The 17,732-nt window shown below is 34.5% G+C and overlaps 1 protein-coding gene across 3 annotated transcripts; it reads right to left on the reverse strand.

Annotated features, from left to right (window-relative positions):
- Positions 1 to 2,926: 2,926 nt before the first annotated feature.
- On the reverse strand, positions 2,927 to 16,570 carry LOC115979989 (lon protease homolog, mitochondrial-like). Of its 3 annotated transcripts, none has more exons than XM_031102150.1 (20): positions 16,488 to 16,570; positions 16,207 to 16,339; positions 14,447 to 14,512; positions 13,996 to 14,187; positions 13,818 to 13,883; positions 13,420 to 13,461; positions 13,194 to 13,307; positions 10,109 to 10,207; positions 9,811 to 9,876; positions 9,493 to 9,532; positions 9,029 to 9,203; positions 8,735 to 8,859; positions 6,900 to 7,030; positions 6,695 to 6,799; positions 6,339 to 6,452; positions 5,526 to 5,693; positions 5,207 to 5,308; positions 4,812 to 4,913; positions 3,908 to 4,426; positions 2,927 to 3,468 (listed from the first exon to the last, which is right to left on the reverse strand). In XM_031102150.1, the coding sequence occupies exons 1-20, from the start codon at positions 16,499 to 16,501 to the stop codon at positions 3,283 to 3,285; spliced, it is 2,559 nt and encodes an 852-aa protein (XP_030958010.1). In that variant the 5' UTR covers positions 16,502 to 16,570; the 3' UTR covers positions 2,927 to 3,282. The 3 variants fall into 3 exon arrangements, with proteins under 3 accessions (XP_030958010.1, XP_030958011.1, XP_030958013.1); XM_031102151.1 differs by having other exon boundaries at positions 2,928 to 3,468; positions 9,029 to 9,200; XM_031102153.1 differs by lacking the exons at positions 16,207 to 16,339; positions 16,488 to 16,570 and adding an exon at positions 14,905 to 14,965 and having other exon boundaries at positions 2,928 to 3,468.
- Between the last annotated feature and the right edge of the window lie 1,162 nt (positions 16,571 to 17,732).

Below are 17,732 nucleotides of genomic sequence, written 5' to 3' on the forward strand. Positions count from 1 at the left end.
CTTGCTGTGAGGTTCCACAAGATAAGGGAGTTAATTGTTACAAAGGAAATTTTTCTTGAGAATGTACACACTTTGGAGAATGTAGGTGATATGACGATGAAGCCAGTTCCAACGGACAAGTTCAAGTATTGCTTGGACTTGATTGGTGTTTGTAGTTTGTGATAGTCTTAAAGGGCTATGGTGGTGTCGACAAAGGTGTCAGCTCATGAGGCTTGACCAAGTTCAAGCGAAGGTGCAAATTTGTTAAGTCAGTAGCACGTATTTGGTCAAAGTAGGTTTGCATAGTCCTAGTAGTAATAGAACTTTACTTTGGTTGTTTATGACATACATTAGAAAACCAAGTCCTACTTGGTTTAGGATTTGTAGTAACGGACCTATACTAGTATATATATGCATAGGTTCTCTTTTATTTAGTAAGCAATGTAATTGTGTGAGAAAGAGTGGTACTAAAAGACTAGTGCAAATACAATAGGGTGCTCTACTATTTGTGTGAGCGAGTCAATGGTGTATTTGGGGCTTGGGACTTGTGAGAGTGCTTTTGTGCTACTATTGTAATTAATGCTAGCTGAATGCTAGATGCAGTTGATTGTAATTAATGCTAGCTGAATGCTAGATGCAGTTGATGCGGTCGCCTAAGGCCCCAAGTAAAAAAAAAGGCCCTTAAATTTTAACTAATTTGGTTATTTGTAATCAATAAATAAAATAATATTTTTTTATCAAATGAAAACAACCAAAAAAGAGAGAGAAATGTTACATTCACAATATTTTTCACAACACTTCTACAACAAATCCTAAGTAGCAAGTTGTTATAACTTGTTATTGATGTCAAAAAAATAATTGTATTGGTGGGTTCAAATAGAAAACAAGAAGCAACTTAACACCTAGCATTTGTTGTGAAAAATATTGTGAATGTTGCACTTCATAAAAATAAATAGAGAGCAATCCACAAAAAAATTCATAACATTTTTCAAAATAGTTGAGTTAGCAAACTTTTAATAGTTGTCATCTATGTCCACCATTAACATTACTCTTTTACTTACCATTATTAATTTGCCACATCAACAAGTATGAAAAGTTTTGCCAAATTTTTTATGTCTATAAAATTTCTAAAATAAGAAAAAATTTTACGTTGTTCATGTTAATTAGAAGTAATTTTGCATCTAAAACAAAATAATCAGTTTTCGATTTAGGCCCCATATGCATCAAACCACCCCTGATTGTAATCTTCTTGTTTTATGGTGGAATTTCCTCAATCGCTGCTTTTGGACGTAGGCTTATTGCCAAACCACATAATTCTTTGTGTCTATTTTTCTTCTCTCTTCTTTAATATTGCGTAAATAGGTTTATTTTTACAACACTTACCCTTCCAGGTCTAGTCTCCATTAGTGTGACACATACAATCACAAGCCACCAAGATTCTCTTTCCAAAAAAGTCAACACCAAAAGAAAGTAACCAACCCACTTTCTAACAGGTTTCAGTGAAGGACCCAAGGATCCAAATGTGAGTGATACTAAGAACATCTATGTGAAAGAACGGAACTTGTCAAGTGCCACTCATGGCTTATAATTAGTACTCATGCAAAGAAATTTAGTCTACTAGTACAAAGATTTGGATTTTTAGCACGTGCCACAGAAGATAGAACCATTGCAAGTGTCTCTGCCTTTATTTTTATAAATGATAAAAGTAAATGATTGCAAATGAAATGAAACCCGATCCTTCTCTCCCGTTACATGGACCTACTTGGCAATTGCTTCATGCTTTTTCTCTTTCAATCCAATTGTGACAGGGAAAATTTTTGAGATAGAGATTACATGATAAAGGGACAAAAGCACAAAAACTCAAAATGTTGATGGACATTACTATTATATATTTGTAGTCTTTCAATGATGATTAGCCCATAAGGATCAAATAACATGCATGGTAAAGGAAAATGAAGCCCTTGAACAATGATGAACTCTAAGGATCCATTTGATTGAAGAAGATGAAAAAGTAAGAGAATAGATAAAATTTAGTTTTTCTCATATATGTTTGATTAGAGAAATGAAAAAGTGGAAGGATGAAAAAGTACTGTTTTATTTAATTGAAAAGAAAAATAAGAGTATGAAAAATATAATTTGTAAAAAAATAAATTTACTCTCATGTCCTTATTAGATAAAAATAAAATTAAAGTAACAAATTAAAGGGAAAAAAAAAGTATGAACCAAAAAAAAGAAAACCAAAACAAATGGAAAAAAAAATAAAAATAACAAGTACCTAAGAAGAAAAGTAGAAAGCCAAAGGGAAAAAATGAAACAAAAAAGAAAAAAAAGAAAAAGAAAAGAAACATTGCATAGGGTGGATTGAACTATGCCAAGGGGGCTTTTTTGTAATGATCTTTTCTTCAGTTTTCCACCCAATATGGGAAGAAAACATTGTGGTAAGCTCAAGGAGAAAATACTCATAAAATCAATTTTTTCTCTATTTTTTTCTAACCCATTTTCCATCCATCCTAAAATCTCCCCAACCAAATGAACCATAAGTTATAAAAGGGGAGAGCAATATATAAATAGTAAATGAAAAAATAAACACACAAATCTAGCCAGATTATCATTCAAAATATCAAAGAGCCTCTCAATAATTCTTTTGCTATGGTAATTAAGATTTTTTTTTTTTTTTTTTGGTAAACTGTGGTAATTAAGATTGTTTTATTATTATTAATGAGTTCCACACGTGACCACTTTGCAAAGAATGTATTAATAAGAAAAATAAAAAGGGGAAAAAAATGCATCCAACTTGAGGACCTATGCACAACTTTTCTGATTTCGTTCTCAGCCCTTCAACTCAATGGGCCAGGCTATCCCTGAAACTTCAGAATTTGAAGGAGAAAAAGGCACTACGCATCAGAAGCACCAATGACAAAGACACTCAATATGTAACTTTAAGTACGATCATTGACGAGGTTCAAAGAAAGAATCCAAAACTAAAATAGATGTTAAGGAGATGTCAAAAAAGGAGCCAGAACAAGCTGAAATTTACATCTGCAACATTGAAACTAATCCAGATGACACAGTAGCTCATTTGTGTTGGGGGATTTCCAGGACTTAAAAAGACAAAAATTCTGGACAAAAGACAACATATACCAACAAATTTGGCAAGTATATAGTAGAAAGTTCTTGTGAAATCATTGTTACACAAAGAAATGTTCAGAGTGGATTAACTTGGAAGTTCTTAGCTTGGGTCACGAAAAGAACTCGCCCAAAATCTTGAAAAAAGGGAGTCGTAAGCTGGTGGGCATGGAAAGCTTATTTTCCTGTCTCCTGGTCATCACCAAAAGCTATATCGAATATCTGATTGTAGTCATCTACAAAGTGAACATCGAGGCCCTCTTTCACATTTGTTGCAAGTTCATCAAAATCCCTCTTGTTAGCCGAAGGGAATATGATGGTCTTTACTCCATTCCTTCTGGCTGCTATAGTTTTCTCCTTAACCTGATTTTGTCCACAAGGAATGACAGTTTTGTGAGTTGAGATGAACCAAAATGTGCACACCATTGCAGCATGTCAACCAGTAATGGATCACAAAACGATCAGAAGTCCAGAGGACCCACTAGTCTCCATTCAATGATTTAAAGTAATAGCTATTTTCTTTGAATTTGAATTCAGAAAAGTTGGGAAAGCCACACAAACAAAAATTCATGCTTGCCATGAACATCAGATTTATGCTAAATATATACATGAAATAAAACAACTAGACTAAAACTTCAGAATAAACATCCCTCCCATTGGGTAAAATGTTAAGAGAGCGCTAAGGAAATGAACCATTATGTAACTAAAACAACAAAAGTTTTGTGAGTAAAGAATTTATTTAGGATGGTAGAATGTTAACGACAGATGAAATAATATGCATGCAATGGTTTCTTTATCTTACCCAACCAATTGGTAGAATCTTCCCCAATAGAGTAAATTCCCCAGTGATTGCTAGATCCTTTTTGACAAGCTTCTTCATGGCAAGGGACAACAAGGATGTGATCATGGTGCAACCAGCACTAGGCTCATCCATAGGGGTGGCCCTCAAAGGAACATGAAGATAAAGCTTGGAATTTGCAAAATAACGGTTATCAGGCTCTTTCTTAAACAACATTGATCTTGCAACTATGTGAGCGAGCTGAGCACTTCCTTTCATAACATCTCCAAGTTGACCTGGAAGAGTGAGGGCCCCTTTCCCCTCTCCTTGCTCAATTTGAGTGGCCTTTATGTACAGGGTGGATCCCCCCATGGCAGTCCAAGCAAGACCCATAGCTACTCCAACTGGAGTCTGATCATAGATGCGCTCAGCATTGAAAACAGGATCTCCAACAAAATCAGCTAGGTTTGATATGTCAACGACAACTTTCTCAATAGTCCCAATTGCTTCACTTTCCTGGATTGTCTTGAAATCTGTCACATCCTGGGAAGAGATTGCAAAAGGTTTGCAAAGATTGAACAATGTGAATCAAAGATGAATCTAGCATCAAAGGTATTTAACCATAGTAGAAAGAGTCGCAAAGTGCAATTTAACAGGTAAACATAAAAAATACATCGGACTTGCAAAACCATTCACCATATAAGTTAAGATATCCTTAAAACTTTCTAGGTCTCCTAGGTAGGGGGTTTGCAAAGCTCTCTTATAATGAATTCCAGATATTGAACCAAAAACAAAAAGGAAAAAAAATTATTCCATATGGGATAAAAACAGATTCAGGTCAGAACACAATTTTTTACATTAATAATAATAATAAAAAAAAAAATAAAAAAATAAAAAATAAAAAAAGAAGTTAAAAGTGCAACCCTACTTTTTTACTCAATTCACCAGCACATCGCACTAGAGCTTCCCCAGGTTTGTCAGCTATTGCAGGTTCATATGACACTCCTTGTCTACCAAGTTGGAGAGCTATCTGGAAGTCCATAGAAGAAAGTTTTAAGCTTCAGACAATCCATATACATTTAAACGAAGCAGTATGATTGCAAACATCTCATGCAAGTGCTGCCCACACAGAAGCAACAGAAGGGGAAGGGGATTTGAATTACATTGCTCATTCCAGTTTGATATTTAAAAACAAATAATTGAAACATGGTCTTTAAATCATGTGTCCTACATAGTTATGGGCCATCATCACTTAAGGGTCATCTCACTATTATAAAGTTCCCCACTTTGTAATAATAATAGAAAGCGAAGCGTTTAACAAACCTTGTGATAAATCTTTTCTATGTGCTTCTGGAGATTCTGAACTCCTGCTTCATGGCAGTATTTTTCAATCAGACAAAGAAGAGCTGCATCGGTCACTTCAACCTGGAAAAAAAAATTAGATATTCTCTTTTAATGAAAAAAATAAGAATAAAAAATAAAACAAAACAAATGTGCTCCATTGTTGTTGTTGTTATTATTATTATTATTATTATTATTATTATTATTTGAAAGTTACACAAACATCCAGTGTCTATTCCATTTTTTCCAATGAGAATACATGCATGCATGCAGGGCAGAGTGAAAGAGAGAGATCACACACCTCTTCGGGTTTGATTCCACATGCTTCACGTGTGCTCTTCTCCAAATAGTCTCTCGCAATGTGCATTTTCTCATCAGTAACATATCCAGCAATAGAAATGAGTTCCATTCTGTACAAGAAATCTTTGGGTATATTGTCCACCACATCTGCTGTGCACACAAACAGAACCTGCAATGTGAGACCAGGTAAGAAGATGTTCAGCAGCCCCAACATCATCTAAATGATAAGTAAACTCAAAATATACAGGTAGGTACTATGACTAACAGCACAATCTATGTTGGCTAAGAAAGGACACTCTAAAATGTATGAGATACCCTGCCAAGAACAAATGGAGTACAAGATACGTTTCAACCTATGCCTATTGTCATACACTTTGTTTTGGTTTAGTAAAATCTGGCCCCAGTGGAAGATGGAAGGGGAATTCAAAGTAGTGACCTCCCACCTCCCCTTCATGAGGTCCTCTTGTTACACAAATAACAAATTTACAACAAAGAGAAGGTCACTCCTTAACATGTCACAAATTTACAAGTTCACTAATCTACTCCTCGCTCAATTCCTTTGTTGCATGCACATTATAAATTGTATAAAGCTACGATGTTGTGCATGCTGTATAAGACACGCTCTTCATTTCACACTAAGGTAGAGAATAACAAAATCAGAAACTTCAATAATACAGCCACCACATACTCGTGTGTCCAAGTCCATGTAAGAAGGATAGTACCAATTTAGTAAAATAACAAAGAACATCTAGTTAGAAGACAAGTATTGCAGAAATACAACCTATAATGTCTCCAAATCACCACAATGACTAACCTTTGATAGGTCAATTGGAAAAAAGAAATAGTTATCTACGAATTTAGCATTTTGCTCAGGATCAAGAAGATCCAAAACTGCACTTGTTAGATCACGAGCATGCTGTCTTCCCAACTGCCATAAACAAAGAAATTTGAAGATTAAAACTATTCCATTATTTATAGAAAGGGAGCAAAAAATATATTGTTGCAAACAGATTTGCATAAAAATAAAAGAATAATTTGAATGTTATCATAATAGACCATCCATGTGCTAACAAACATGTCAAAAACTAGTCATACTGTACTATAAAAGGAAGCCCGAAAACAAAATAGCTCAGATCTGAGATTAATCAAGCCAATTAGCCATCACTTTACCTTGTCGACCCCATCAATTAAAACAAGAGGGTTAGCTGTTCCCACAGTTTTTAGGCACTGCACCATCTTTCCTGGTGTGGAACTAACATTGATTCGAAAATGCCCCTGAAAATAAGCTTAGGAATTAACGATACACAACAAGCATAATGGCACACTACAGCCACATATTTATTTTTGTCTTAATATAAATAAAATGTTTAATTACCTTGATTTCGGCAATGTTAGTCAATCCTCCAACAGAGATCGAGTAGAACTTACGATTCAAGGCACGCGCAATTGAACGACCTATGCTCATTTTGCCTACCCCAGGTGGGCCAGAGAAACATAATATTCTTCCTATGATGCATTAGAAAAAAATATCAGTTTTGATATACTACCTTCGATTTACAGAAATATGCAACACACACTCACAACCTTAAAACGACTAAAATAAAGGAATGCTACCAGCCAATCAGTAGAATCTAGTGTAATTGATACTTAAGAAATGGAGCGGGAATGACAAAGCAATGAGCCTGATGAAAAGAACATCTTATGCCTAGGAGTGACCTAACAAATCAAAACAAGGTAATTTCTTTTTTTTTCTTGGCTCTATCCACACAATAAATCACCCTTGAACTCATGGTTTTAAAAACTGGACCTATGCAAGAACCAAAAAAGGGAGTAGTTCTCAGTTTTTTGGTCCAACCCTGGTTGGACCAGTAGTCAAACAGGTGACATCATAAATAATTTAATTAATAATTTTAAAATTATAAAAATAAGTAGTGACTCATCATATTATTTATTAAATATATCCAAACAAATATAAACAATTTCAAATGAGTTTTCATAGCTTATATAAAATGGGTAAGAAATTAATATTACAAAAATAATAACAATATGATGACATTTATTTCTTTTATCATTTTACAACGTAATTAAAATTAAATAATTTAATTGGAGTCCCCTTCAACTTAACATGATTGATATGTTTTTCTTGTAGATATTAATTCTAAAATAAAATGGTGTTAAATTAGATGCTAGTGACTAAAAAGTTAAAAGTTAATATACAAATGATTTTTTTATTTTAATAAAAATATCATATGTTTGTTTTTTTTTACCAATCAATTTAAATAAAAAGAAAAGGCCAAAACCAAAGCCAAATGGCTGCCATATGTTTAGTTCCAATTCCCATGCCCATTATTTTTTAAACTTCATTTATTTTCTCTCTCACATGTTTAACTGCCTTCAATTATTTTTATTCTCATCTGTTGGTTTGTCTCCAATTTTCTCATTTACTCTCTCACCATGGCTGTCATGCATTTAGTCCCAATTCCCATGCCAATCAGCCTTGAGAACACGTTTTTTGGTTGCCCTTAATTAGTTGCAGCTTACAAGTTCCCCCCCCCCCCCCAAAAAAAAAAAAAAAACTTACAGCCCTCTCTTTCTTGATTCATTTGCTCTCTCTCTCTCTCTCTCAATTACAACTTACAAGGCAGTCGTCACTAAACCATGCCATTACAGAGGCTTAGGCCTTAGTTTCAAAGAGATCAAAGAAGAGATAGAAAGAGAGGACACCGATTTAATGACACAAACGACGCAGAAAATGCCACTGTTTTGGCCAAAATGGTGTAGTGTTGATGTTTTAAGGGAGCCGGATCATAACTGGTTGAGCCATCCCGGTTTCTGGTTATTCTTGCTTTTTTATGTAATTTACCTAGCCGGATTAGCGTCTTGTTCCTGGTCGAACCGCTTAGTCCAGTCTGGTTTTTAAAACCATGCTTGAACCACAAATAAAAGACGAGAAAGTAATACCATCACTAACATTTGTATTATTTTGAAAATGACCATTACATTATGAGAAGTATGAAGTATCATATGTTTGCTTAATATATGAGGTCATAAAAAGGACACAAAAACCATTATTTGCGTGCCATTTGAGCTATATAACTCATTGGCGGCAATAGGGAGACACTTAAAACTCTTACATTAAGATCTAGAAACAATCATTTTTTAGATAGGTAAGTTCTAGAAACAATCATAAGAGAAGAAATCTATACCAACCTTGTGTAGTTCCTCTGTGTTTTCCAACAGCTATGAATTCCAATATTCTTTCCTTCACATCAGCTAAACCATAATTGTCTTCATCAAGAATTTTTTTTGCCCAAAAGACATCAAAGTTCTCATCACTGCATTTGGTAATGAAAAATAGAATTAACATTTATTCTCATATTATAATAAAATCTGTTTTAGAAGGCAATACAAAAAACGTTATGAAACTTTGAAATCTCAAAAGCATTTTAAGGATTATTATTCATTAAAAGTTAAATGACAACTAATTTTAGCAAGTCAACAGACCTATAAATTCCCCAAGGAAGAGCAGTCAACCAATCTAGATAGTTATGAGTTTCATTAAATTCAATTGAACTGGCTCCAAACTGCTGCAGCTTTGAAAGCTCTTCGTTTATAACTTGCAAAACATGAAGTGGGATCTGATCCCTGTTTCCTTCAAGCCTCTCCCTAAATTTTGCTGCTATTCAAAATGATGAAATAAACAATTACAAAATTGATCAACATAGCACTTCTCATTAAAATATCGCACAGATATAGCTCCTGATTCAGATAAGGAGTTAAAATCATCCGACTAGAACAAAGTACGACCTTCATTTTCTACAAATACTTCCTAACGGAACTAACCATGCCAAGCCTTGAATATATAGTTTTCAGTTCCCAGTGGACATTCTGCCTAAGTTAACAAATATTCCTTTTGGATTGGTAAACAAACTGCTTACTACTCCAAAGAATAGAAAAACAGAACTAACCAGAAAGTGTTGTTTTGGAATCTGTCTCCAAAACCAATTCCTGCATCAAGACAAGCCAGGAAAATTAGAAGGTGGACCAAGGTTCAAACAGAGCAAATTAATAATCTCCAAAGATGCAGCAATGTGAATATAATAAGAACTAAGATACATACACGTATATGCATAGACATATGATAGTGGGCCAAAATACCTTCTTTATGGCCTTAAATTGTTCATTCAACGATTAGCGGCGCTGCTCACCACTAATCTTTTCTTTAATTTCTTTTGCAATTGATTCTAATATACATTAGCAATTCATAAAAAAATGGAATTAAGTACCGGAATCTTGCTGATTTCCATAGATTTCTTCAATAATTCAAGCGTAAGTTTTAAACGTTTATACACCTGAATGAGCAAATAACATAGAGTTACAAAAGCAGTTTGGATGAAGCAATCTCAAATTCAAGGATTTAAAAGCGCATGTTTTATGGATGCTAAAAAGCAAAAGGTTTTGGACGTTCACATCTTTTGCAATGTACAAACACCTGTTTGGGAATGTTTCCAAAATATACTCCGTTTTAAGACCAGACTCTTCAAGATCAGTAACTAAAACTAAAATGTGTCAATTTCAACATACATCTAGCTCTTCAAGCACTTGCTGGCACTGTAAATTTTTCGCACCAGATATCACAGCTCCAAGATCCGCTAACCTTGGAAACTCAGAATTATCAATACACTGCAGATTTTGAAGAGAAAAGGGAGAAGTTAGGACATCCAAATTATCAAAGCAATGTGATAGAATTGAATACAAACTGCAGTGACAAATTATATCAATATGCAAAGATGTTTACATATAACAGTATCAGGATCAGTCATTGTTGCAAAAATATTACTAAGACACAGCGCATTCTTTGCCAAAACAAAGAAAAAGAAGGGGGGAGGGGGATCTTTCTCCGTCATACAAGTATTAGCTTTTGAAGATCTTGACAAATGGCCCACAAATGGAGCCAATAAAATAAGAGCTTTATTTTACTTCAGTTATTCAGAAGCAATTACCAATTCAATATGGAACTGATTGAGTTAAAAGCAGAAAGCAAATCATTCAGCTTCTACAACAGATTTAAAGGCTTATTGAAACTATTGCTAACACAACCTAGCAAATATATAGACCCCTATAAACCCAATTTTAGGGATTAATCACTTTTACTCCTGACTAACAATAAGGTCCAATATAAGTCATTAACCAATTTCACAATCCATGGATGACAATAAACAATGTAAAGCAATAAAGCAATATATAGTGCGGAAAATGAAAGGTGCAACACTGAGACGTGTTATCAAAGAGGAAACTAGAGCCCCCGATTAAAAACCTCTCTGCCAACTCTACCGGTAGGAAATCCACTACTACCAGTAGGAAATCCACTATAGAACAGATGTAGTACAAGTTTGAAGTAGACCCTCCAAACCTAAATCTCCCTATGTACTTGAGTCCTCCAAGCTCCTGCTAACATCCAACTTCACCAAGTCCTTTCTTCTAAAGAGCAATCCCAGTTGAGCAACCCACCACTAGCCACCAAGTGAAACTTGGATTTGTGGCTTGAACCTCCAAAGATTCCCAACTACCAACAACTCCCTGACACTTATATATGATAGAGGTACTAAAGGTAAGAATCTCCTCTCAAAGATGTAAACATGGTGAGAGTGAAAGAGGAGAAAAGCTACGGGTTCCCTCACTGAACAATGGGTTTTCTCTCTCTAGAAAGGATGAGCACAATAAATAAGCTCTCACAATCACTCTCAATCTTCTCTTCTAGGGTTTTTCTCTAGTTTCTGGAGATTATTGGTATAGAGTGGAAGGATGTGTGTTGGTACCAAATGAGCTGGCTACATGTAAGAATAAGGAGCTAGAATCTTGTTATCAAGTAAGTCGTGACATCAAACTAAACTCCCCCTTTCTTGAGACATGAGGCAGCTTCGCAGGCAAGCTTTGTAGCAGACAGGTTGCAAGCAGGTCGCAACCCCACCCTCAACAGCTTCAACTATCTTTGACTAGGCTCAAATACCATAACTAAAGTACACGTAATCCCCCTAGAAAATGCATCAAAATAACATAATTAAATGTAAATTCGGCACGAAATAAAGCCAATACAAATACATCAAAATAAACAACTTAACATTTATGATTTGATGGATGCTTGTATTTTGCATGGTTTAAAAACCGGACCGGACTGGCCAATTGAATCAGTTCAACCAGGCATCAAGCACCAATCCAGTCCTGTAAAAATCCCTAAAAGCAGTCAAAATCGGGAATCGGGAGCGAAAACAGTTCTTAATGATTTGTGTTTGGTCCCCAAATGTATCCTTCTTGTATACTTGGGTGTCAATGATTTGAAAAAAAAAATTTCATTACTTAACACACACACACACACACAAAAAAAATAAATAAATAAATACAGGTTGTTACATTGATAGCAAAAGCAAATATAGTCTTTTTTTCTTTTTCTTTTTTTGATAGGTCAAAAGCAAATATAATTGATACGTATAATTCTTATTATAAAGTTGCTTTGAACAAACTAGGTAGGTGGCCCCATATCTTCTTTTTAAATCCTTAAGCTCTAGCAAATGAGGATACGATTAGTCTTTAATTAACATGTTCTTTGACAGAGCATAAATGGTAGATTCTGCGGCAAAGTGGACATAATTGGTACTATCATGCAACTCTCTCTCTCTCTCTCTCTCTCTCTCTCTATATATATATATATATGAGCCCTTCACCGGAAGGGATTGAAATCTCAACCTCATCCTCCAGCTCCTTTTATGTTAGGGTAAAAGACAGTGAGAACATAATCAGCAGGTCTTAAGAAGCATAGAAATTTCAACCAAAATATCAATCAAGGAAGTGATTACTTAAAGAAGGACAACTACCACTGTAGAATATATATTTGTTGGTTTGTGTCATTACTTATTAGCTATATTGTTATGCAAGCTGATGAAAGTAGATTGAGTGTTGTGGCTTTCAGGATTGTATACTTGAAATGCAACATTGTCAGACTGCATTGAGGAGGGAGGATGATTATATCCTCACTTGGTTAAAGTCGCTTACAGTCTCCACAAGTGCTTTTTTCTGGATGCTAAAATAGAAAAGCACTATATGAAATAGTTTAAGCATTAAAGATTATATTAGATAGAAAAATTTTGAATTATCATATTTAATGGAGGTTACAGTTTTCAACTATTTTATCAGAGAGGGTGAGAGAGATGATTTTGTCCTTTTTATTATTTTAATCAAATCCAGGATTGCCAACGCGATTTTATCATTTTAGTAAATAAAATCATTAACCCTCCACCAAACTTACCTATACTTTACCTACATTTTCCTCTTCCATTTCTTCCTTCTTCCTTTATATGTAGACTGGCAATAGAGTTATTACAAAGGTTGGATTTGGTCAAAATTTTGGAATTTATAAAGCCACTGAGGGAATAAAGCAAAAGGCACCATAGCCTAGGAGCCAAAAATAGCAGCATTTGGATGGAAAAGAAGAAGAGAAGCCATGGAGGCAAAATGTAACAATACAACTGTATGGAACTATGATAAATGGTACAAACTGATAATAAATACAACCTTTCTTACAGTCATAAAAGGAAAAGATCAATGGTGAAGCTTATAAGCATACAACATAAAAAAGGACCCTTAAAGCCAAACCAGAAAATAAGGAACAAACCTTAGTACAAGTGCGTTTCAAATAGGAACGAGTATTGAGAACATCACTTAGGGTAGATTTAACCTCAAATGATGTTGCCTTTATGACATCATCATCCTTGTTATATGGTTTATCCTGCAATATAAAATATATTCCACTAAAATGAAAGATAAAAATGTGAATTAAACTTTTAACCCCTACAAATGATCATTCCATTGGGAAAAAATACATAATATAGACAGCTTGCCTTGAGATGACCAACTTTTACAGTAAGAGGTTCCTTGTCAACCTGTACAAAAGATAATATATTATTCAGTTCAGAACACATTCACATAAAAGGTCGTACATAGTACACAAGGCTCCCACTTGAGGTGATTGGTAGGCACCCTTCCCCCCCCCCCCCCCCACCCCTCTCTCTTTTTTTGGAGAAGTTCAGAAAATATTCACATATTATACCAACAAAAACAAAAACAGAAAGAAAAGCTTAAGGATATAATTATATATTAAAAAAATAATAATCATATGGATGACAGGGTGACTTCATCCAAGACTTGAAATGTTTTCATGAGCTCATTAAAATTTCTGTAAAAGCGCCTGAGCCATCAACATAGAAATTTGTAGTGACTATCGTTCCTTCGTACTCACCATCTCCATGATTCGAATTCGTCCAAGTGCGACAAGGACCACTCGGTCTCCTCGGATTCCTAAAATCTGGTACATTAAAATAAATTTTAAACAGAATAATCACGGATATAGGTTTTTCTAATACATATATTTCAGGTGAATAAATCTAACCTTCTAAAAATTCCAACCAACAAGTTACCTTAGCATGTATACCAACTTCATAAAGACGATTCAATAACTCTTTTCCTTTTAAATCATATATGTTTTTCTCTGCTTTAGAACCAGATACTAAACTAGGATCAGTCCCTGGCTCATCTTTAACAAGAAAAGCCCCAACATATGGGGCATGCCGTGCATAGCTTTCTTGCAAAGCTGCTAATAATTTAGGATCCTGCATGTATGGTATTAAATGCATTAGAGAACCAACAGTTCCAACTTATAAGTCCCTTTTCTATAGAAAAATTTGATACAATTATATACAAGTCAGAGAAAACATCTATTATAAGCTTCAGATGATGTACAATCAAGTTTTATGAACATTGCAACAACAGCAGCTTAGAAAATGGACCTCACTAGAATATGAGATATACCAGGAAACTAAAACAAGGATTCAAAGAGCAACTTATTCTTAATAAAGAAGCCTGACATACCTTAACTTGAACTGGCCTGTGGAATCCTGGAAAAAATGGTAAATGTGGAAGTGGTAAGGCCAAAACCTGCAACAAAATAGCTTGCTTAATTCTAAAGGAGAAATTAAATCAATTTGCATAAAATCAAACTGCATAGAAACCAAAGAAAAAATCAATGATACAAAAATAAAATTTCTAATCAAACAATTTCTACTAGAGTTGAAAATAAAGCATAACCCTTGCTAACCCTACAACTCGAACCCTTTCCACCAAGATTCCCATGCACTTTGGGCATGATGAGATGCCAATAAAGCAGAACCCATTATTAAATTGGAGATATTAAAACAATCAGCGTGCAGGGCAGGAATACACCAGCATGCTATCAATATGTATATTACCTTCTTTATATATCTTCATTCTTCCAGAAAACAATATAACTCAGATCTGAGATTAATCAAACCAATTAGCCATCTATTTACCTTGTCGACACCACCAATTTGTACAAGAGGGATAGCTGTTCCCATAAGTTTTAGAGGGTTAGCTGTTCTCAGGGGTGGCTCCAAGACCAACCTAGGGGGTTCAAATGGCCCCCTGACCTGGTCCTAAAAAAAAAAAAATTATATATAATTTTTTTTGACCTCTACAATAAAAATTTGAACACCCTAACTTTAAATTTTTTGTTAAACCAATTGTAATAAGTTTAAACATGATCCTTAGTTTTTCTCTATGTTGGATTTGTATTTATGCTTTTTTAGTTTTTCTCTATGTCCGATCAAGTATTTTGATAAATGCACTACACATTTGCAAGTCTAAGAAATCTTTTACATTTTACTCTAATTCCAAGAGAGTGACAGCGTGCATATTTAAAAAACCATACACTTCAAAAGCAAAATTTTATTACTGGAGTATTATTTTTCTTAGTTTCACACTTACTTCTAAGCCCCAGCCCTACTCCTAAGTGTGTTACTATTCTTATTTATTTAATATTTTTTTATTCAATTGATATAACTTATAAATATAAATTATATAATAAGTTATTATTAATTTGATAAAATTGTATAATTAGTTTTTTAAGATTATTGTAAAATATAGTTGTGTTGTATATAACTTGAAAGTTACATATACAGGAAAAAAAAAAAAAAAAACCATTTTATTTTTTCCTCACGCCTACCCCGCCAATAAATTCATGACTTTGCCATTATTGACTCCCTTAAATAAAAATTCTGGAGCCGCCACTGGCTGTTCTGACAGTTTTTAGGCACTGCACCATCTTTCCTGGTATAGCACCAGCAAAGGTTTGGCGATGCCCCTGAAAATAAGTTTAGTAGTTAATGATGCAAGAAGCATAATAGAACTGTACAGCCATTCTTGATTTCAGCAAGGTCGGATAATTGTTCAATGGAAAACCGGAAGAACTTAAGATTCGAGGCACAGGAAATTCCGGTTTTAAGTGGAGATATGCAGTTCCAGTTTTTATTAATTTATTTATATATTTTTCAGTAGGATAATGCATTCTAAACTAAGCACGGAGACCGCTCTGCAATATAAGATCAATCACCAATCATGCAATCATCTTATATAAGCTTGCCAGTGTAGGTAATTGTAAGCTTGCTAGTGTAGGTTAGCAAGATAAACATGTAACCGGCCCTCATAAATGTGAATCTATAATCAATCTTTCTAAAATACACTAAACCGCAGATTTTGGCTACAAATGATAAATTCTTTAGCCTCAGCCTCTGAGTTTGGGCTTAAAATTTAAGGTGAAAAAAAAAATCCATTACCTCTTCACCTTCTTCATCACCAAGCTCTACCTCATCATTCAAAACCCTATCTCCCGTTTCCTCTTCAAAATCCATCTTCTCCTCCGGGAGATTGTTCTTACCAGAAGCGATTGTCGAGAAAATTTTAAAGATTCTACAGAAAAATAAGAATTCAAAATTCATATATTGGACCCAAAAAAAGAGTGAGAGTGAGAGTGAAAGTGAGAGTGAGAGAAGGGAAGAGGAGTTATGAGTTTTGAAGCGATGTTGAATCAATCAAATAAACACAATCCGAAACCTACCCACGCCAAGCCATTGCAACCTGCCTCTATTCTCTACTACCTACGTTGCAATGATCCGAGCGAGTGGAGTGAGGGTTTCCTTGTGGAGGAAGAGAACCCAGAGTGCAATAGAATCCTTTTATAGTCTCTCCCTACCCCACTATATATAAATATAAAAACGTCACACGTGTTCGATTATTTAATTCATAATTCTACGTCTTTTTTTTATTTTATGCTAAGTTTGCGTCATTTTTTATTTACGGTCCACCACCACAAGCCTTTGTTGGTCCACACGAAAAGTAATACTATTAGTAAAAATCCCTTTGAATAGGAGACTGGTGCAGGATTTGATTGTATGGATCCATACTAGGAATGGTAAATATTCGGTGAAGTCGGGCTATCACATGGCTAAGCAACTGGAGTTGGAGGATGGGGGAGTGTTCATTACAGAGGGTGCCAAACCCAATTCGGAGTAAGATATGGAAAGCCAATGTTCCAAACAAAATAAAAGTTTTTGGATCGTTCTTGCCAAATAACAATAAATATAAAAAAATTTAGTTAGTTGTCACGTTTCAAAACAATGTTGAAAACTAGCATCTCAAGTGTTTAAAACTCGAGTTCCAAGATAAAACTCGAGTTTTTAAGTCTCGATTTGTAAGAGGATGGAAAAAAATTGAGGTAAAAATAGAGTTTTAAAGACTCGATTTCCATATTGCATAAAAACGCCGCTATAGGGCTTTAAAACGTCACTATAGGGATTAAAAACTCCACTGTAGGGCTCCTAGACCTAGTACTTATAAAATTTTTTCAGGAAAATAGGGCTTTAAAACATAACTATAGGGATTAAAAACTCCACTGTAGGGCTCCCAGACCTAGTACTTATAAAATTTTTTCAAGAAAACGTTGCTATAGGGTTTTAAAATGTCACTGTAAGGCTTTAAAACGCCACTATAGGTAAAAAAAAAAAATTGCATAAAACTCGAGTATTAAAGACTCGAGATCTATGTGGCATTTTCACATTTGCAAAGCAAGCCTTTCAAACTCGAGTTTTAATATGGATCTCGAGTTTCTAAAACTTGAGATTCTACTTTCCATTATTCTTTTAAAAATTGCTTAACTTACTACATAGAAAAGCTACACAATGCTAGTTTGCTCATTCCCCCAAAGTGCAATTTAACAGGTAAACATAAAAAAATACGTGGGACTTGCAAAACCTCCCATAGTTACTATCAAATTTTTTTGGTCCTTCATATTGAACCTTTTCAC

Source organism: Quercus lobata, chromosome 3 (genome assembly GCF_001633185.2).
Source record: "Quercus lobata isolate SW786 chromosome 3, ValleyOak3.0 Primary Assembly, whole genome shotgun sequence".
Taxonomy (NCBI): Eukaryota; Viridiplantae; Streptophyta; class Magnoliopsida; order Fagales; family Fagaceae; genus Quercus; species Quercus lobata.